General features: G+C 50.7%; 1 protein-coding gene across 17 annotated transcripts in view; it reads left to right on the forward strand.

The window, feature by feature from the left end:
* The window catches only part of SCMH1 (Scm polycomb group protein homolog 1), a 187,452-nt gene extending 167,016 nt beyond the window's left edge, over window positions 1-20,436 (forward strand). For 13 of the 17 annotated variants that reach the window (XM_047869812.1, XM_047869809.1, XM_047869814.1 and 10 more), the window contains 3 exons: window positions 10,777-10,971; window positions 17,986-18,212; window positions 19,258-20,436. In XM_047869812.1, coding sequence (XP_047725768.1) covers window positions 10,777-10,971; window positions 17,986-18,212; window positions 19,258-19,383 — 548 coding nt within the window. In that variant the 3' untranslated portion in view covers window positions 19,384-20,436. The remainder of the gene's footprint in view (window positions 1-10,776; window positions 10,972-17,985; window positions 18,213-19,257) is intronic. The other 4 variants (XM_047869813.1, XM_047869825.1, XM_047869819.1 and 1 more) reach the window with 2 other exon arrangements.
* Window positions 20,437-21,081: the final 645 nt, after the last annotated feature.

Genomic DNA, 21,081 nt, shown 5'->3' on the forward strand with positions numbered 1-21,081 from the left:
ACAGGGCTCGCAGCAGTGCCAGTGGGGGCCCGGGGCTGGCCCTCACACCCTCCAGCCCGGCACCTACTCTCTGGACTCCTGGCTTTCTGTGCCTTACCTTTGCCGCAGGTGCAGCCAGGGACTCCTTGGTCTCCTCCCATCTCTGCTCTCTCCAGGATTTTGTTTTCCTATCTCTAGGATTAACCTTCTGTCCTCTGGATTTTTATCCCTAGAAAACGGTGGTTCAGAGTTCCCCTCCTGAGCCCCCACGGCGTGTGGCACGTGGAGCCACCATGAGGTCACAGCACGCCTCCCAGTGTGAAGCTGGCGGCAGAGGCCTAAGGTAGCTCTCCCTTGCCAACAGGAAGGTTTAGTCTCAGGCTACAGAGTGAGAAGTGTGCTCCCCCATGATTGGCCGTCCACTCTTTCCTTTGGCACGTGGCCCGAACTCCTCCAGCACTGCCAGTCTAGCAAGTCAATTCAAGTTCCTGCCATTTCCAACGAGGCTGGAAAATAACTTTCTTAGTTAGCATAGCAGACCCGCAGCGGGAAAGCGGATGCCACGTGGCCGGATCAATGACTAAGCACTTCCAAGAGAGGTTAAAGAGTGAGTGGAACTCAGCATCTGGAGCCCCGGGACACAGAACGACAGGGAGCGGAGGAAAGCTCGATCCCAGTAGCGAGGTAGGTCGTGGTCAAGAGAGGAAGCAGAGGCCCTTTAGAAGAGTCTCATGGACTCCTCCTGGCGGAGGAGCAGAGAGGTGGTGCTGTGAGTGCTGGGGCTGTGCTGTCCTTTGGCGAGGGAGCCCAAGTCTGAAAGGTGCCCATTTCTGACCTACACAAGTCTTGTCACCACACTGCCTCCCCTGGCATCTCTTTATCGTTGTCTTAACAGAGTCCACTTCCGGAGAACGTGCTCGGCAACATGACTACTCACCCAGCCCCCCCCCCACCCACCTCTGTCTGTACCTCTGCACCCCAGTGAGCACTGCCTGTGTGACTTGTGTGCAGGGCAAAAAGACCACCTGAATTTCAAATACTCCTTGTGAGGGCCAGACCATCTGGTCCCTGCAGGCATGTCTGTGCCCCCCTCACTGATCTGTTGCTTGGGAGGGATCTTCTCTAAACCTTTTCTCCTGCTTTCTTTTATCATCAGAATCTGAGAACAAAAAGAAGTGTCCTTAGTATGTTGCACTGGGGGTCCGGGCTGGGTATGGCAGACATGGGGCAGACAAAGGCAGGTTGTCAAATACCCCAGCTGTTGGCCTTCAGGAACTCTGAGCAGCACTTAAGTGATGAAAGCAAAGCCTATCTGAGATTCTGGAAGAATGCGTACACGAGAGGGGGTAGTGAACATTGAGGGTAGCTGCTCGTCTAAAAAGAGATTTCTCCACGAACCAGGAGCCCAGAATTCTTAAAGGGAATAATCATCACTGAGGACTAAGAGAAAACTTACTGGTAGCAGCATGCAGGGACTGGCAGGGATGTACGTCATGGGCCCGCAGTCATGGAGGGGGTTTGGAATTGAGGCCTGATGTGCCCTGGGAATTCTGTTCCAGTTTGCATCTCTCTGATTCAGCTACCAGACGAGAGGAAGCAAGCTTTAGCCGCTCTTCCTTCTTGCCTCACCAACTAAGAAAGAGACAAAGACCAGGGTTATCACATACCGTCCCCACTCCTTCCCTCATTTTCAGACAGATTCAGCCAGCTCTCTGCACCTTCTGGTGCTCACTGTCTAGCTTTTGTTTCCCATCCTGGGTGCTCAGCAACTTGGCTGCTCTTTCCCCAGTTTGTTTGCTTCTCTGAAGTGTTCTAACTGTGCCCAGACAAGCCAGAGCTTTGCCTAGATTTCTCACTCCTCTGTGCTCCTTTGCTTATCTTGCCTGCCTGCCTGCCTGCCTGCCTGCCTGCCTGCCTGCTAGCCTGCCTTGCTGACCCTTTGCTCCACCTCTGATCATCTATCATTTCCTGCACTTCCCTGATTACTTACCCAAACCTCTGCCAAATAGTTGGATATGCACAGGGCTTGGTCTGCCCTTTGGATCTGGGGTTTATCACTCCCACCCTCCTGCGTGGCTATGCGCTTCTATTTCAATATCCAAAGCTACCACTCCTCTTATCTAGGTACTTCCTGAGGTGCCTTCTCCCTTCCCTACAGCCTGCCTCCACACTTCCCTGGCCCTTAGGGTCGTGGCCTAACTGACCGCACAATTCCAGTATAGCAGATCCCATTAGGGTTCCTTACCTGAGTTGAGACTTAACTTTTTTTGAAAAACTCCAAACCTACAGAAGAGTGTGCAAATAGGATAGTGAGCAACCATGTACTCTTCATCTAGATTTCCCACTTAACTTTGTAATATTTACTATACCTGTTTCTCTTAGGCATACGTACATATATTTGTGTCTGCGGATTTTTGTTTACTGAACCATCTGAGAGTTAACTGCAGCTGAGAGACGTGATCCTTAATAAACTTTCCTATGTATCTCCTAAGAGTAGGAGTATTATCACACTCAAGAAATTTAACATGAGTAAAATCTACTAGCTAATATAGATAGATACATAGATAGATAGATAGATCGATAGATAGATAGATAGATAGATAGATAGATAGATAGATAGATGTTCTGTCTCTTTAGTTTTCTTTTATCTACAGCAGTTTTCCACACTTTTGTCTCTGCCTTTCCTGACATGACATTGACATTTTGGAGACTCCAGACCAGTTGTCGGACGCTCTGTGCCAGATGCTATACTAGCCTCTGGGGAGCCAGAGATGGAACAGACCGCATCCCTGCTCTGGGAGCATGCCAGCTGAGAGAGGACAGACATGCACGCGGTGTGAGCCTGGAATGGGCCCTGTGGCCAGCCAGGAGTGATGAAAGACGAGGACAGGAAGGGTTCCTGGCGGAGGGTGGAGGGGGACAGTGTCAGATTAGGGTCACTTCTTCAAAACTCCACACGTGGCCATGTCAGGTGAGAGGCCTGTGAAGGTCATGTGAGACCTTCCGGCCCTCAGCACTGACAGCATTAACAGGAGACAATTAATGTAGCTGGTTCCAGGGACTATTATCTTAGCCGTAATTGAAACCACCCAGCATTAACCTCTAGGTCTGCCGTTTGGGGATTGCCCAGATTCCTCTCTGCTCAAGGAGGTTCATTTGTCCCAAGGTGGTAAGTTCCTTGTGCCTGTTTTTCTAGCTGCCGTCCAGGGTCATCTGAGCTTATAAAGTGGTCCTCCTGCCAGAATCCTAAAATGTATAGGATTCAATAAAGCCAAATAAGAAGTGTGAAATCTGTTAGGATGCATCCCTCTGTGGGGATGAAACCCTTCGTCCCCATGTGGGGTTTCCTCATAGAACTGTCAGAGTTCCAAGATGATGCAGATGCTCATAATTAATTGAACCTGTGTCGAGTCTATTATTCAGTCGGCTAACCCAGAAGTTACTGGTTGCACAACACCAAGGTCTGGTTTAGGCATATGGGCAGGGGGCATTTCCATAGTAAACTAGGGGCCCAGGTCCTCACACTCACAGAGTTTACAACCTGGTAAAGAGGAACAAATAAGCAAACAGTTCATTCATGATGATGCGTACTTTCAGAGGACACGTTCAGATTTCAGAAGTTCAAACCAGGTGTCAGGAGAGGCTTTCCGGAAGAAATTATATCTAAGCTTGGACCTGAAGGAGCAGGATAATCAGGTGGAGATGCCGCAGACCCAAGGAGATGGAGGAGGGGAGTAATGAAGAATGTTCCTATTGACTGACTAGCATGTGAGACTGTGAGGGACAAAGGGGAGCGTGACCCGTGTCAGAGGAACCAGATGTGTGGTACAGCTGACATACACAGTGGAAGAGAGGCATGTGAGAGACGAGGCTGGAGCGGAGGCAGCAGCCTGGTCAGGAAAGCTCTAACTGACCATATTGCCAGCTTTTTATCATTGAGCAGTGAGGACCCAGGGAAGGGACACAGTCACAGCGCTTCAGAGAGGTCACTCAGGATCCTGTGTGGGAGAATGGATTGGTACAGGGCGAGACAGTAGGCAGGGAGGCTGCCTGGAGGTTTGTGTGGGACTCCATGAGTCCTCTTAGATTTGGGGATAATCCTTTCCTTCGATACCCAAATCTAAATAACATCGAATGGGGCGCCTGGGTGGCGCAGTCGGTTAAGCGTCCGACTTCAGCCAGGTCACGATCTCGCCGTCTGCGAGTTCGAGCCCCGCGTCAGGCTCTGGACTGATGGCTCAGAGCCTGGAGCCTGTTTCCGATTCTGTGTCTCCCTCTCTCTCTGCCCTTCCCCCGTTCATGCTCTGTCTCTCTCTGTCCCAAAAATAAATAAACTTTGAAAAAAAAAAATTTAAATAACATCGAATGAACCCCCACCCCACATCATTCAGACTAGAGTTCCTGCTCTGACTCAGACTCCTGCAGACTCCTGCTCCTTCTTTCCCAGACCACTCTTATAGCTGACCGTCCCTCCCTTAGGTGCTTTGCCCCAAACATTTGGTCCGATTCTTCATCCTTCATTTCCCTAAGGAAAATGAATACAAAAATGAATACAATTGTAATAAACTTGTACTGGAGTTTAGGGGGGTGGGGGAGAATTGCCACAAAGAACAGGAAGCATTTTAACATTTCTGTTTTATCTTCATGTTTATCTGCTGTTACAGGATGTATCCTATTGGCCTCATTCACCTTCGGCCTCAGCCTGCTGCCATTTCTGGGGCCCACTCTAGGTTTGGGGGATTTTCTTCTCTGTTCTCTATTCCTTCCATCCCATACCTCCTCCTTTTCCAGCTATCAGCAGGCAACTCCAGCTTAATATATTATGCAGAATAATTTTGTTTCCTCTTATCTCCAATTTCCCAGACTTTGTCTTTCAAAACCAAAACTATATAAATGTAACAATGTAATTATATAAATGAAAGAACCACATAGCCCACCCAGATCTTTACTTTCAACTCAAAGAACAAAGACAAAAGCTGTTGGTAGAGAGATTTGTTCCATCTATCCCGTGTTCTCTTTTTTCTGCCTTCATGTGGATTAATCCAGTTTTTTTATGATTTCTATTTCCTTATTGGCTTATTAGCTATAACTAATTTAATTCTTTGTTTTAGTTTAGTGATTGCTTTAGTTTATATTATACATTTTTTACATATCACAGTCTACCTTGGAGCCATAGTCTTATCCCTTTACATATCGCATAAGAACCTTACAGCTGGTACACTCTCCCCGTCTTCTGGCCTTTGTGCTATTGTTACCATACGTTTTACTTTTACATATATTGTAAATCCCACTATACATTATTATTTTACTTTAAATAGGTAATCCTCTTTTAAATTTTTTCAATATAAAAAATATATTCTTTTAACATAAAAGAAAAAATTATTTTATATTTACCCTTTCATAGTTACCCTTTCTGGTATTCTGGTACTTTCTATTTTTTTAGTGTAGAGCCAGAGTTTCGTATCTTCTCCCTGCTGAAGGACTTTCCTTAACATTTCGCAGAGTTACAGTCTACTGGACACAAATGCTTTCAGTTTTGTATATTTGAAAAAGTCTTTTGTTTTTTGGGGGGGGGGGTTTGTCTTTGTTTCTGAAAGATACTTTTAAAATTGACTCTTTTTTTGTTCAGCACTTTTTAAAAGATGTCACTCCATTGTTTTCTGGTTTGCGTTGTCTCTGATGAGAAGTCTGCTGTCATTCTTCTTTTTGGTCTCATGCTGTTCCCACCCCCCTCCACACCCCCCCAGGGTGCTTTTAAGGTTTTCTGTTTATTATTGGTTTTTAGCCATTTGACTATGCTGTGCTTTGGTGAGGTTTTCTTCATGCCTCTTGTGCTGAGAGTCCCCTGAGCTTCTTGGACATGTGGGTTTACAGCTTTTTATCAAATGTGAAAAACTTTCTACCATTCTTTCTTCATATATATTTTCTTCACCTCTTCTTTGGAGACTCCAATTAGACATATATGAGTCTCCTTGAAGTTTTCCCACTGTTTAGTGATGCTTTTTAAATATTTTCAGCCGTTTTTCTGTGCGTTATTTTGGATAAATTCTGTAGGTGTGTTTAAGTTAGCTAATCTTTTCTTCTACAGTGTCTAATCCACTCTTAATCATCTCATGTATTTTTATCTCAGACATTGTGTTTTCATTTCTAGAAGTTTGACTTGGGTCTTTTTATGTCTTTGGTATTTTTGCTTAACCTGCATAGTCTTTGCTCTGTCTTCTTGAGCATTTGAAATCTAGTTGTAATCACCTCTCCAGAGCTCTGACCCATGAACTGTAGCTGCCTTGGCCTATCTGGACTCGGCCCCATCTCCTCAGCTCAGGGAGCTCACCGGCTCTGTCTTATCTTCCCCTGCCTCCACGGTGGCCTGGAAACACTCTAGACAGTGAGCTGAGAGCAAGCCTAGGGCTCACCTTTTTTGTTACCCCTTTTCAGGAATCACCGTCCTGCACTACCTGATGCCCAGTGTCTGAAAATGGTTATTTCGTGTATTTTGTCTTTTTGTTTTCAGTTCCAAGAAATCAGATATGCCTAGACCCTGCTACTCTGCCTTAGTAGAAATCCAAAATGTCTCCTAAAGCCATGTGCGTCTTATCAGTCTACTGCCTTTGCCATTATCCTCTCTCTCTTGGCCTGAGAGGTCCTTTCTGGCCTATCTGGTCTCCTCTCTCGTTCCTCTCTGCTCCATTTTCTACCTAATAGCCCAAAGGGTATTCTTCAGGCATAAAGGAGCTCATGGCATGCCCTAACCTAAAACTCTGTAGTGGCATTCTAATACACTGACAGTAAAATCCAGGTGTCCTACTCTGGTTTGCAGTATTCTGCATCATCTGGTTCTTGCCTACCGTGCCAGATTCATCTCTTCCTTCCATATATTTCAGCTACACTGTTTTTCCGCCATTTCCCCAAATATTCCAAGCTGTTTTTCTACTCAAGATCTTTCTATAAGTTACCAGGCAGCAGCCCTTAGCCATTGTACCAGGAGACCTACAGCAGATGATTAGGTTGTACCTAAGCCACGTCAGCTCCTTGGCCCTTTCCACAGAATTCTCTGCAGGTGAGGGGCATCCTGGGGCATGTTCCTATCCTTTGCAGTTTTGCAGTGTTTCTTGGAGATCAAATGTTTAGATAATGCTTGGGATTCGTTGGGGCTGCCAGCGAACCCTAAAACCAAGCACATTGTTTAGCATACCTCTACTTGGATGCTTCAGACCACAGCTGTTAAACATCATCTTATCAAGGAGACCTCTCAAGGTCTCCTCATCTAAAAAAGCCCCCCTTGTTATTTTCTGTCTTAATACCCTGTTTGCTTAGTAATATTTACAATAGTTTCTAATTTTTTATAAGCTTGTATTTTGTCATCCTTCCCACTAGATTAATTATTCCTTGAGGGAAGGGACAATAATCTGTCTTTTTCATCGTTCACAGTATCTGTCTCCCTGTCACATGGCAAATATCTGATAATGTTTGCTGAATTAAAGTGTAGTAGAGGGTGTAGGACACGTAGTTCAGAGGACTTTTTTTTCATGAGGCAGACTTAAGCATACGCAGGAACTGTGGTAGTCTCTGGGTCTTGTGTTGGCATAAGAATTTTCCTAGAAAATTCCAGAAATTCTTAGAAAATTCTAGTTTCTTTCATTTGTTTCACCCCAGGAAGGGGAAAGCACGGTTGTTAGCACAGATTCCTTGAATCCCAGAAATGGAAAGTGGTCTAGAGATGATCTAGTGTCTAGCCCAGCAGATCGGGTGGTCATCTGACTTCTGCTTAAGTGCTCCCAATGACAGGTTGCTCACCATCACCTTTGGCAACCGATTTTATTGCTGGGCACTTCTGATTGCTACAGTGCCTTCACTTTTGAGCCCAAATCTGTCTTCTTATAACTCCTGTCCCCTGTTTTACTGGCTGCCTTTCAGAAGATCCAATCTACCTCCAGTTCTCTTCCCTTCCCTTGACTGTCCTCAGGTTATTTGTCACTCCTGACTTTTCTCCAGATCATGCATTCGTGGGCTCTTTCTCCTTTGCATGATTTCTAGACCTCCCCCCACCATTCTTGCCATCCTCCCCTGGGAACTCTTGTTTTTAGGGTAGCCTTACAAGGTGAGACTCCAAAAAAATCTGCTTCTGACTGGAAATCAGTGCATGAGGAATCTGTCTATTTACCTCTGTCTATTATTATCTGTCTATTTACCTCTGCATACCCCGTCCCTAGCACAGGAGCTAGTACTCAAAGGATGCTCAACAGATGTTTGCTGAATGAGGGAATGAGCTCCTTCCCATGCTGACTGTTCTTATGTCTCTAACACATCCACAGCAAATTTCATTTAAATTGACCATATGAGATTGTCTTTTTAAAAAATTTTTCTTAATGTTTTATTTATTTTGAGAGAGAGAGACAGAGTACAAGCAGGGGAGGGGCAGGGAGAGAGGGAGACACAGAGTCTGAAGCAGGCTCCAGGCGCTGAGCTGTCAGCACAGAGCCCGACGTGGGACTTAAACTCGTGAACTGCAAGATCATGACCTGAGCCAAAGTCAGACACTTAACCGATTGAGCCACCCAGGTGCTCCTTAGTGTCTTTTTATAGATGGGCAAACTGAATCCCAAGAAAAAGGCAGAGATCAGTGACCAGTGGTAATGCCAGAAATAGAACTCGAGTCTTGCAGCCCTAACTTCTGACCCTGGGCCAATGGTTGCAAAGTTCCTTTTAGCAGTAGAACTCCTTTTTTCAAAGGCAGGATTATATGAAAACTCTGGGGTATAAAAGTTAAAACCAGAGCTGTTTTGCTAGAACCTGGGGTGAGACCCAGAGGCCTACTCACTTGGCCTCCCTCTGGAGGCCCTCGGGGATCTGTAGAGCACAGTTTGAGAGCACTGCAGTCTGCTTTGCTGCACTGTCTTGCTGAGGCAGCCAGGCCCTCGTCTGGTCAGCCTTAAGTAGACGAGGCCCTCCCAGGGCCCTCCCAGGGCCCTCCCAGGCATGATTCTTCATCTGTCCACTGCCTCTCATTAGGAGAGCTTTAATGACCTGGCCTGGTGCCGTTGCCCCTGTCCCGGTGTTCAGGCCCCTCAACTCAGACTCTAGGCCTCCACTGCCATTCGTAGCATCGCTGAGAGGAAGAGATGCTGACTTGCATCAGCAGCTGGTGAGCCCCCCATACTGTCCTGCTGATGCTTCACACGCTAGTTCGGGTGAGGCAAGTTGTGCTGTCCGCGGTTTTCGCCAGGTAATGAGGGCTCGAAAGGTGCATGCAGAAACTAGATTTCATCCTTTTCCCGAGTTACTGCAGAGAACGTAGGCTTGCCGTAACTCTGAGTGAAGGATAAATAAAATAACTCCCCACCTTGGTAAAGTCCATCTCATTCCATTTTCTCATTTGATGTTCTCAGCATGAGAGAGAGGGATTCCCACCCCCCACCCCCCCCCCCCCCCGCCTTTTACAGATGAAGCTGGCGCTGAGAGGACAGACAGCTTGCACGAGGTCAAATACCTGGAGAAGGGCAGGAGCCCAGGTGTAGAACCCGGGCCTCCTGTTTGCTGGCTTGGAGTCCTGTGCTGTCTCAAAAGTGGGACGCTGCTGTGGTCCCCTCTCCTGGAAGATAGGAATCTGAAGGCTCGTCTGCCTAAAGGGGTGGGCTGCGTTCCAGGTCCCCAGAGACTTCTCTCTCCGGGACCATTGCCGGGGTAGGGCTTTGTCAGTCACACTCCCGAGATTAAGGGCAAATAGCTGGATTTGACTTTAAGCCCCCGGTTACCCTGCAAGTTCAGGTAGTAGAAAGTAGTCCTAAAATCCTAACCCGTCTTGCCACAGAAGTCTTACCGTGTGCCAGACCGTGTGTTTGACTGTAGTCAAACCGTGTGTTTGACTGTAGTGTTGATCACAGGCCTGAGTGAATCCCAAGCGTTACCTGAACAGCCGACCTCTAAGAAAAGCTACAAAGGATGGGGGCGGGGGGTGGCCCAGGACCCAGCACTCCTCCTTTAGGCAGAGATGATGTGAGCAGGGCTGAGGAACTGACTGAGTGTGGGCGGAGCCCAGTCACGAGAGGGAGTCTGCTTCAGGTTCTGGAGTGCACTCATTAGGGGCTGCTGCCCAGCTGAGGGGCTGGGCCTCAGAGGAAGGGGGCTTCCCATGTCCTAAATGAGGAGAGTGCGGTTCTGAGAGAAGCACCTTGTCTACCCAGTGCCAGAGCCAAGTTCTAATCCAGATTCTGGTCTCCACGGCCCTATTCTCACCGCCGCATAAGCCCAGCTTCCTTGGGGTAGTTCTGTTCCACAAGGCAAGTACGAAAGGAGGGAGGGAACCAAGGAGCAGACCCTTCATAGGCAGGCTGTTAGTTGGGCACTGAGGAGCGTTTCTGAGATGTCTTGCTGGCTGAGGGGGTCACCTTTTAAAGTGTCCTCATCTAAGTAATCATACCTCTTCTCCAGCACCCCTGTCCCCTGCACTAGCATCTCGTGTGTAGGGAGGCAGCCTCTTCCTAAAATAGTTCTATTTGTTTTAAGGTTCTCCTTATCCAGAAAAAGCTTAAGACATCCAGACCACAAGAAACTTCAAAGACTATCTAATCTAAAAGGAAGAGTCCCTAAGGAGATACAAGTCCAGAGAATGGCACTGGGCTTGACTAAGGTCACCTAGTGAGAGCCAGAGCCATGCCTAGTACACAGGCCTCCTAAGATAGCCTAGAACTTTCTGTCTTGCTGCCTCTTGCTCCATCCAAACAGGTACCTGGGAGGCCAGCGCGCCGGCAGTCCTTCTAGACTAGTTCCTGCTCTAACTCTGGTTTTACTGTTTTCCAGGTGAAAGCTTTGTCCTGGGGAATAGTCTGACCCGGTCCTTGGAACCACACTCAGACTCCATGGACTCCGCCTTGACTCCCACCAACCTTGTCAGCAGCTCCCAAAACCTTCGAACCCACGGGTACCGGCCTCTGCTTCCATCTTGTGGCCTCCCACTGAGTCCTGCCTCGGCTGTGCGCAGGCTGTGCTCCAGGGGTAAGCTGACTGCAGTTCTGACCTTTGCTCTTCCCTTCCTTCCTCACTGAGCGCTGGCTGCCCCCTGCCTGGCAGTTGGACGGGGTCCAGACTTACCATTTGTGTCTAGCTAGGCACCAGGGAGGCGTCTGGAGCTCTGGGATTGGCTTGACAACAGTGGAAACTAAGAGCCAAAGGGACAGGGAAAGGTACCCCCATTCATTTATTAGCCATTCATTCGAAGACCATCTGTGTTCAGCATGGGGATGCAAAAGTCAATCGCTTCTGGTCCTCAGAGTGTTCACAGTCTTACAGGAGAGACAAACACTTCAACACAATTGTAAGACATATCTTGAGTACAGAGATGTGCTTTGGATAGTATGAAAACTGCAGGAAAGAAGAACTCCTAACCCAAGCTCGGTATCCAGGGGAAGCTTCCTTGAATTTTTTTTTTTTTAACGTTTATTTATTTATTTATTTATTTATTTTAATTGTTTTTTTTTCAACGTTTTATTTTTATTTTTGGGACAGAGAGAGACAGAGCATGAATGGGGGAGGGGCAGAGAGAGAGGGAGACACAGAATCGGAAACAGGCTCCAGTCTCTGAGCCATCAGCCCAGAGCCCGACGCGGGGCTCGAACTCCCGGACCGCGAGATCGTGACCCGGCTGAAGTCGGACGCTTCACCGACTGCGCCACCCAGGCGCCCCTAACGTTTATTTATTTTTGAGAGAGAGAGAGAGAGACAGCATGAGCAGGGAAGGGGCAGGGAGAGAGAGGGAGACACAGAATCCGAAGCAGGCTCCGTGCTCCGAGCTGTCAGCACAGAGCCCGACGTGGGGCTCACACTCACAAACCGTGAGATCATGACCTGAGCCGAAGTCGGACACTTCACCGACTGAGCCACCCAGGCGCTCCTAGGGGAAGCTTCCTTGAGAAGGTGACACCACCCTGTCCGAGACTTCAAAGCTGTGAACGGTGAGATCAGGAGTAGTAGGGGAGGGAGAGCTTTCCAGGAAGAGAGCATAGCGGGACAAGGACAGAGGGATCAGAACTGGTACAGATGGTGCACATGGAACTGCATGCACTTTGGTATCGCTGAACATAAAGTGTGATACTGGGACTTGAAACAGAAAAGCCTGGAAAGGTCAGGGGGCTGCTTCACAGAGGACCCAAAGCTGTGGAGCATGATGGAGTCTGGAGTGGATCCTGCAGGCAGTGTGAAGCTGCCGAAGGCTTTTAATTAGAGGCGAGACCTAAAGAGTTTTGTGTTTTGAACAGATCACATACTACTGTGTCGAGGACACATTTGAGGAAGGACAGACTAGAGAGGCCACTTAGGAGGTTGGGGAGTGGGCCAAACCAGAACAGATAGAGGCCTGGATTAGAAAAGTGGTAGATAGTTTATAGAAGAGCAAATGGGTTAAAAAACTATTCACGAGGGAGATACAGTCAGATTTGAGGATAGTGAGAAAGAAGGGAGGAGGAATGTCTCCTTGGTTTCTAGATGGGGTGGCAGGGTGCCATTCAGTGAGAGAGGGGACCAGCCGTAGAAAGACAGGGAGGGAGCCCACAGGTCATCTAGGTGACATCCACCAGGCAGTGGCTCTGCAGGTCTGATTCTCAGGGAAGACAACTGAACTGAAGATAAATGTTTGGGAGTCATCGGCATACAGATGGTAGTTGAAGCTGTAGGATGAATGCCAGCCACTTCCCAGGAGTGTATGGGTAGAATGAAAAGAACAATTGACCAAAGGTGGAGTCCTGGGGACCAACAAAGTTCAGGAGGTGGGAGCAGGAAGAAGATCCCAGGAGACGACAAAGAAGTAGTCAAATGCGAGGCAAAACAAAATCTGATGTTGCAGTGGCCAGGATTACAGAGAGCATTTCAACGAGAGCGCACCACAACAAAGATTTGGCAACTATCTGTCGGAGGTGGTGATTAGTGGGTAATTGACGACCTTAGCAAGAGCAGCCTCAGAGGCTGTGGAGGGCGATGAGGGCAGATAGCATGGTGAGGTACTAAAGAGGGCTTAAGAAAAAGAAAAATGGTGACCTACAAAAGAAGGTCTTCAAGAGTGGGAGCGCCCCGATGTGTTTATCAGCAGACAAGTTGTGCCTTCCAAGAAGAAGAAATGAAGAATATAGGAAAGAGAAGAGAGTAAGGCTGTGGGTGTGGTGCGGTGGGAAGGGTTAGGGACCCAGGGCATAGAGAAATGGGTTGGCCTTAAGCCTTGTTCCTTGAGACCGGAGGAAAGATTGATGGTGGCCATGAGTGAATGGGGAGAGGGCGAGTAGAGAAGGGCTTAGGGGAGCTCCCAGACTGGACTGGTCAAGAGCAGACAGGGGGAGATGGAGCAAGGAGAAGGGACTGGCTTTCGGGAAACACTGAAGGCCCAGCTGTGCTTGGAGACTAGTCTGCCATTTTGCCAGAGATGTGGTTTTCTTCTGTGGCCTTAGAAACCTAGATGTGGGAATGAGAAAAGACTGTCTGCGGATGAAAGTTTCACGTTGAGGTAGAAGGGCAAGAGGGCCAGGGAGTGGGGGAGCTGGAGGGACAGCCGTTTAGACCATCAGCACCGGACCGGGCCAGGTAGGGAAGAAGAAGCAAGGCTGGGACAAGGCTGAAGGATGGGGAATTGTGAGTCTGCTGGGCTAAATGTCTCTGTGACGTAATGGGTTTAGTGGACTGAAGTGCAGGACAGTTACAGACATGGGAGGTTGGGGTCAGAGAAAGGGATGTTTACGTTTCTGAAGTGGATTTGTTCCAAGTGATGGCAGGAAGCAGGCAGTGGCCTTGGCGGGAGGTATTTGAAGCAGAGTGGAGGTGAAGGTCACTGGAGGCCAGGTGGGTGACTGAGTGCCTCTGAGGATGAGGACAGGAACCGGCTGGAGCAGGAGGCTGTGACCGACATACCGAGCAATCTCCATCTCACAAGGGGTAGAAGCCCAGAGGTCTGGAGGCGACAGTGAACAGGACGAGCAGGTGGCTGGGCACACATCTGGCCTCTGATGAACATGAGCTTTCATAGGAGAAAGGCCTAAAAGTGGCCATGGAGAGACGGGAAAGTGCCACCTCCACACTCCCAGCCCCCGGCGTGTGGAACAATAAGAAGATTCCATTGACAGGGCCTGCCGTGGAGAGAAGCGGCCTCAGGAGAGAGAGTTTTAGGGAGACCGAGTGGGGGGAAGAAGCCAGGCCGTCACCCAGCAAGGCGGTGCGGGGCATGGGCAGCGCTAAAGTCCAGGCAGAGCCGCCAGCTGATTTCCCGCCTTGAGTCTTGGGGGAGTCGTCTCACCTCTCAGGTCTCCACACCCCTCTTTTGTGCACTGGACATGGTGATATGGACCTGGTCTTTTCACAGGAGTGTGACAAGGATCAGATGGAAGCGGGGATAAGGGATCACTTGGGAAGCTTAATCACCCCCCAGGTGTGAAGGGATTCCGTCACCGTCCTCCCTCCCGAGGCCCTGGAGTGCTGCTTGATGGCTGCCCCATGCGCCACCGGCCTGAGATGTCACTCTTGTCTCCGGGCACCTCCTCTCTTCCTTTGGAATGCGTGTGAGCCTGTTGGCCAGGTCACGGTCTAAATCTCTTGTGACCCTGTAGAACCTCATACGGCTATGAAGGATTCCATTTGGCACTAGAACTGTTTGTCCCGAAGAATTCACATGTTGAGTCTGTCCCCTCTTATTTCACTAATCGAGGATGAGTAGGCACCGGTTTACTAGTCTGGCCACCTGCCTTAGATGCGCCTCACCTGCCTTAGTCATTCTCAGACTGAGACCCTCTGCCTTCCTTGAGGGGTAACCACCAGCTCTCATCGGGCAGTGGGAGAGAATCCCGCTGTCGTCTGTGTGCAGAAATGGGGATAGGAGAAGACAGATCCAGGGCACTGACTTGTCTTCTTCCTAGCTGTGTGGTCTTGGGAAAGTCACTTCACTTCTCCGGGCCTCAGCTCCCTCATCTCTAAACGGAAGATGCTGCTGCTTCCCTCAAGGGCTGTTTTAAGGGTCAGATGAGCTGACAGTGGCGGGTGGTGGGGGTTCTTCCTACTGTTCACTCTTCCCGACATCCACCACTACTACCTGCTGCACGCCACAGTCGTCTCTTGCTTGGACTGGTCTCCCTTCTGCCCTCCCCCGAAGCCCAAGTCTATTCACACGGGCTCTGAGAGCGATCCTTTCCACTGTAAGTTGGTTCCAGTCACTCCTCTGCTCAAAACCGACCTACTTCGCTCAGAAAAGCCAATGGTTTTTTTGGTGGCATCGAGGTCCTGTTATGTGCACCACCATGCCCCCCAGCCCATCACACACACTACCTCTCAGAGGTTATCTCCTACCACTCTCTCCTCATTCGCTCAGCTCTGGCCCACAGGCCTCCCGGCTTCACCGTAAACATGCCAGTCACCCTTCTGCCTCACCGTCTGTGCTCAGGTGTCATCCTTTCAGAGCTGTCTCTCCCGACCACCATATAAATTAGCAACTTCCTGCCACTTGTCCTCCTGGGGTGTGTTGGAACAGGAGGAGGCTGCCAGACAAACTCAGAAATACGTAGTAGCATCAGATGTGTGAATATGTGCGTGCGTTTATGTTTATATGTGTATAATGTCATTGTGTGTGTGTGTGGTTCTTAGCTCCCCTAGGTCAAGGAATTGGCCGAGATGGTCCAGGGACACGTCCATGAGTATATCTTCTCTCTGCTGTCCGTAATCTCTGCAGCCGGTCTCTCTGTCAGTGTCACAGTGCACTGTCAGGGCAGGGAGAGGTGGCTGGCTCAGAGCCCTCTCCGACTTCCTTTCTACCACCGCCTCTAAAAAGCCATCGGAATTTCTGTGGCGATCGTCACCCTGCTTGCCCTGACACACTTCTCCCCTCATCTGGTCAGTGCCCAGCTACGAGCTGGAGATGTAACTCCCCGGAGGCTCTTCCCCAGGGAGCAGGGGCTGGGCCAAGCCAAATGTGCTTTGACTTTTAGACCTGGGACCCACCCAGAGTGAAGGGAAATGGAGGAGATTTTTAGCCTTTGCAAGAGACCGTTGCCGAGTACAGCCTTCTGCTCTCCTAGGTGGGTTTCAGCTCGCCTCTCAGCTGTGTGACAGGCATCTCCTGAGTGGTGAGGATACAGACGTGAACAAGGCAAGGTCCCTGCCTCAAGACAGACAGTCTGGTTGGGGAGCCAGAAAAATACACAAGTAACTATTATGTAGGGTCATTCGTTCATTTAACAAACCTGTCTGAGTGTCCACTATGGCTGCCCAGGCCCTCTTTTATGTCCTGGAGACTGTGAAAGGAAACCACCGCCCCCCTGTGTGTCTGTCTCCCTTACGCCCAGTACTCCATTCAACATGACTTCCCCCCTGACACCACACGTGCAGCTCTCCCCACACCAAACAATTGTGCCATACCACCTGGGTGTCCTACAATTTAACTCAACTCTGACACTGTGTGAAGAGAGTATCAGATCCCATCGGCTAAGGGTTCGGTCCCACAAGCCCCCTGCCCCACGCCACCAGAGGCCAGTCGAAGGTCCGGGATGTCACCCGTGCTTCTGACTGGCCGACTAAATCAAGGGTTCCCACAGTCACCTCCTTGGGTTCACTCACGAAAACTTACTAGGTTACCAGCTTTCTGTAACCAGAGAAAACTCAGGAACAGCCGGATGGCAGAGCTGCCCAGGGCGAGGCATGTGGGAGGGGGCACCAGCTTCCACGCCCTCTCCAGACACACAGATCCCACACCTCCATGTGTCCACCAACCAGGGGTTCTTGCCCTCCGAACCCCATCGTTTGGGGTTTTTACAGAACCTTGATTACACAGGCACAATCAGTTAAGTCATTGGCCACTCTCCTCCCCAGGGAGGTTGGCAGGCAACCCCCATCCTTTAGGGACTTTCCAGAAGTGACCTCAGGAACATGCTCAGGTGTGGCTAGAAAAGGCTTGTTGTGAATAACAAAAGGCACCTTTCTTTCTCTCACCATTTAGGAAATTCCAAGAATTTTAGGAGTTCTTGCCAGGGAACAGGACAAAGACCAAATATGTGTGTTTTTCTTATTAAAAGTCACAATATCACAAAGAAATAGGGCAGAAAATAGGAGAAGACAGTAAACATAAATACATGAAAATATTTTAGGTAGTGATACGTGCTGGGGGAAAAGGAGATAATTGGATTGATAGTGGCTGTGTGGGGAATGGAATATTTTTGCTAGAAGGTTGGTGAAGGTCTGTGAGGAATTGATGTTTGAGATAAGACCCAAATATTGAGAAGGAATCAGGTATGCAAAGTCCTGGGAAAAGCACATTCCAGACCGAGGAAATTACAGGTCAAAGGATAAAGGCATAGCCTATTCGAGAAGCAGAAAGCAAGCTAGTGTGTCTGGAGCATGACAAGGAAGGGGTGGGGTTAGGGGGTTGAGATGCAGTCAGAGGCAGAAAGGGCCAGATGCTGCAGTACTTTCTAGACCATGCATGGTAAGGAGTTCAGATTTCAGAGAGTCCAGACCCCACAGGGGAAATGGGAGGAACTGTATTTGAGCCAAGGTTGAGATAAAAGCTCTAAGCAGTGCACTAAATTAACTGAGATTCCTAGCAGCCAAGGCAAGACTATTTTCTGCCTCTGCACTATTAGGCTGTAGCAAGGTTAGCTATTCTCCAGGCCTTGGAAGAGGCACAGAGTATTTTCCACCACTTTTTTTCTCCCTAGACCCCAAATTAGATTTGGCTCTAATCTTGCCCATCTGCCAAAGTGTATCTAGAAATGGTCCCCAGAGCCAAGGTAAAAGCAGCCTTACCCACCAGACCCCCAGTGAGCCCAAGTAATCCCCTCACTCATTGTTCCCGCTGACTTTGGTCCAGGCTGAACCACAGCCTTAATGTAAAATTTCTTCTGGCCCTTTCCAAAATCAGATCTACTCTTAAAGAACAAAGATTTGGCTTAAGAAGAGTCTCAGATCCTCATCCCTTTGTGGAAAAACCCTTCCCTCCCTCAGCCACCTCCAGTTGCTCTGCTCTGGCACTAACGTGAGCCTCACCCACAGGGCCATCGGGACGTGCCAAGGAGAGTGGGGATGCGTTACAAACCAGTCCCCACCCGTTATGGCAGGTGCCCTCCTGTCCTGCAGGGTCGGACCGATACCTGGAAAGCCGGGATGCCTCGCGACTGAGTGGCCGGGACCCCTCCTCGTGGACAGTAGAGGACGTGATGCAGTTTGTCCGGGAAGCTGATCCCCAGCTTGGACCCCACGCTGACCTCTTTCGCAAACATGTAGGTGCCCCCGCCTGACCTCTCCTGTGTCCACTGGGAGTCTTGCTTCGGCAATTTGTAGACTCTTAAAGGCCCCCGAGACTAAGCACGGGACACACCATATGGAGACGATATCTCAGGTCTCCAGCCGCCCTTGTCGGGCACTGAGCTCAGCCCCCTCCTGCAGTGTAGGTCTGACTCAGCCACATTCCTGCTGGGTGCGTGGCCTGTGGGCTCAGGCCTGGGGAAAGGACTCTCCTCTTTTCCTAGACGTGTGTGCTCTCCCATCTGCCTGCCTTGGCCTGAGAATCGGGGGGGGGCCTCAGCCCAGGTTAGAGTCCCCTGCCACCTGGCCCCTACTCTCCAACCTCATCAGCCCCCATCATGTCCTTGTTCCTCTGGGAACCGCCACCATCTCTTCAAGTGAACATTTGGCTGTGTAGCCAAGCACCGCTCCTGACTCGCCTGCGGTGACCATACTCCTGATTTGGGCACAAACCCGTTTCCCAGCAGCCCCTGCTGCTGGGTGCTGTTCTACCCATTGGGTGCTCAGAACAGATGTGCTCCCTTTCATCAATCATTCCAGTCTTTCATGCCATTGGGTCTGGGGGTGCTCTTAGGTCCGGCCTGAAGGTCTCACAGTGGCTCAGCAAGTGCCTGCTCTGGGTCTATTTCACACAGAGGGGCCCCTGCTGCTCAGGAAGGAAGATGACTCACGGAGTGACAGTTGAGGGCCAGTATAAAACCAGTCTGGGAGAGGGGACGAACACAGGATGGGGGAGGCTTGCTGGGAGACATGGAACCTACCCGGGCCGGGCCGTCAGCAGCTGTGAAGGTGGGGAAACACCTCAGGCAGCAGGGAAGGGAAGCCAGCATGAGCTCCTGTGAAGAGCGCACCTGCTGGGCTCGGTAGCAGATGTGGGGCCGGCAGCAGAAGCTGTGGGAACAGGTAGGCTTTAGCGGCACAGCGTGCTCACTGGGCCCCGCGTGCCTGGGTGGCTTTCATCAGAACCTGGGTGGTCAGACCCACCAGGCCTCTGATGGTGCCTCCCCCCACCCCCACCAGGAGATCGACGGCAAGGCCCTGCTTCTGCTGCGCAGCGACATGATGATGAAGTACATGGGGCTGAAGCTGGGGCCCGCGCTCAAGCTCTCCTTCCACATTGACCGGCTGAAGCAGGGCAAGTTCTGAACCGGGAGACACCGCCCAGACAACTGTGGGGTCCTCCGGAAGGGGTCGACATTCTTCTCCCCGGAGGGAGGGCCAACAGTCTGCTCCGGGCGCCTCAGTGGGGCTCAGGGCCGCCTCAGGACTCCAGGAGGCTGTGTGGAGCCACCACTGCTCCCCCTCCTGCCATGATACGTCCTTCCATGAAGGACTGAGGAGGGGGGAGTGTGGGGCCCAGGGCTGGCGCTGCTCTTGCCCTCAGCCCTGCCTCGGCTCTGAGGCCCCTCTGTATTTATTTCTCAAGCCCGCTGGCCTTTCAGCGGGCGTTTAGACTGAACACCTTCCGGGTGATGGAGGAAGGGGCTGACCTCTGAGGCCCCAGAAAACAGGGCCCTGAATTGACACTCGTGCCCAGTTCCCCTGCCACCTGCCGGGCCTGGTGTGGCACCCCATTGCCCCACAGCTCCCGCCACCTCCTCACAAGAGCTCCAGACTCCAAACTCATGGTGCAAACCTCTACCTTTTTTAAAAAAAGATCTTTTCTTATTGTTAATTTATTGTTTCTGGCACTCGGGCAAGCCCTCCGGTTCATACTCCTCCCGCTCCAGACACCGGCTTTCAGGAGGTGAGAGACTGCCCCGCCCCGGTCCCAGAGAGGCATGGGCTCTTCTCAGACCACATCACCCTGGAGCGCTTGCTCTGTGGGGTGGACAGATCCCTCAGGCCTTGACCGTGTACCCCTCAGCTAGGGGAGAAGAGAGTGTCTGCCACCTTCCCCTCCGCCTCCAGGGGCCCTCTGCAGCCCCAGGCCTCGTCTGTGTGAATGGGAGTCCCCCGCCCACACCCTCCCCCACACAGCTCCCTGCCCTGGCCAGAACTGCTGCCGAAGAAGGTCAGGCCCCCGGATTTTAGGCCACAAAGCCTAAAGGCAGATGGGAGGGAAGGGTCTCCCGGCTGGAGTCTGGTTGTCCCCTCTCCATTATCCAGATGCTTCCTTTGTGAGCAGGTCAGCTGCGCCCGCTGCCATCTGGACTTCTTTTATGTCAATTTGTTTATAAATAAAAACCAATATAGATGCCTGTGTGGTTTTAATCAGTCGGCGGCGCACTGCACCTCCAATGGCGGAGCACTCGCCGTTCTTGGTCCTGGCTCCCTCATCCTTAAGTGAGGCATGTAGACAAGGTGATCCCCAAGAGTTCTCCCGACCCCAGCAGTCCCTGAAGAGCAGGCCGCCTGCCAGATGCCCACTGGGAAGGCGGCGTGGAGTCCGTTCTCTGCCCTCAGAGGGCTCCGCTCTGGTGTGGCTAGACAGCAGGGAACGCGGCGGCTACGCGGAGCCCAGGGGGAAGAGCCGTGTTTGGGTCAGCAGCTCCAAGAGCCTCCATGGCCGGGTTCGTCGTCCTCCTCCTCATCGTGGGGCGAGGAGATGTGCGGGCCAGCCAGCTGGCATGGTACCCGTTGTGCCGACGTGGGACCCCGTTTCTATGGGGGTCACAGGAGGGGGCAGCAGCGCCATGCAGGAAAACCTCACGATAGCTGACACTCTTACGTCACCAAGGGCCCCGGGAACTACTCCACAGGAATTAGAATCGTCTCGTTAAATCTTCACGGCAAACCCATTTTACAGATCAGGAAACGCACGCTTAGCTCACGGCGAGGAAGCGCCAAAGCAATCGTTTGAAGCCAAGTAATCTGACGCCGAGGCCAAGGCTGAGGTTCTAG

Source organism: Prionailurus viverrinus, chromosome C1 (assembly GCF_022837055.1).
Source record: "Prionailurus viverrinus isolate Anna chromosome C1, UM_Priviv_1.0, whole genome shotgun sequence".
Classification (NCBI taxonomy): domain Eukaryota; kingdom Metazoa; phylum Chordata; class Mammalia; order Carnivora; family Felidae; genus Prionailurus; species Prionailurus viverrinus.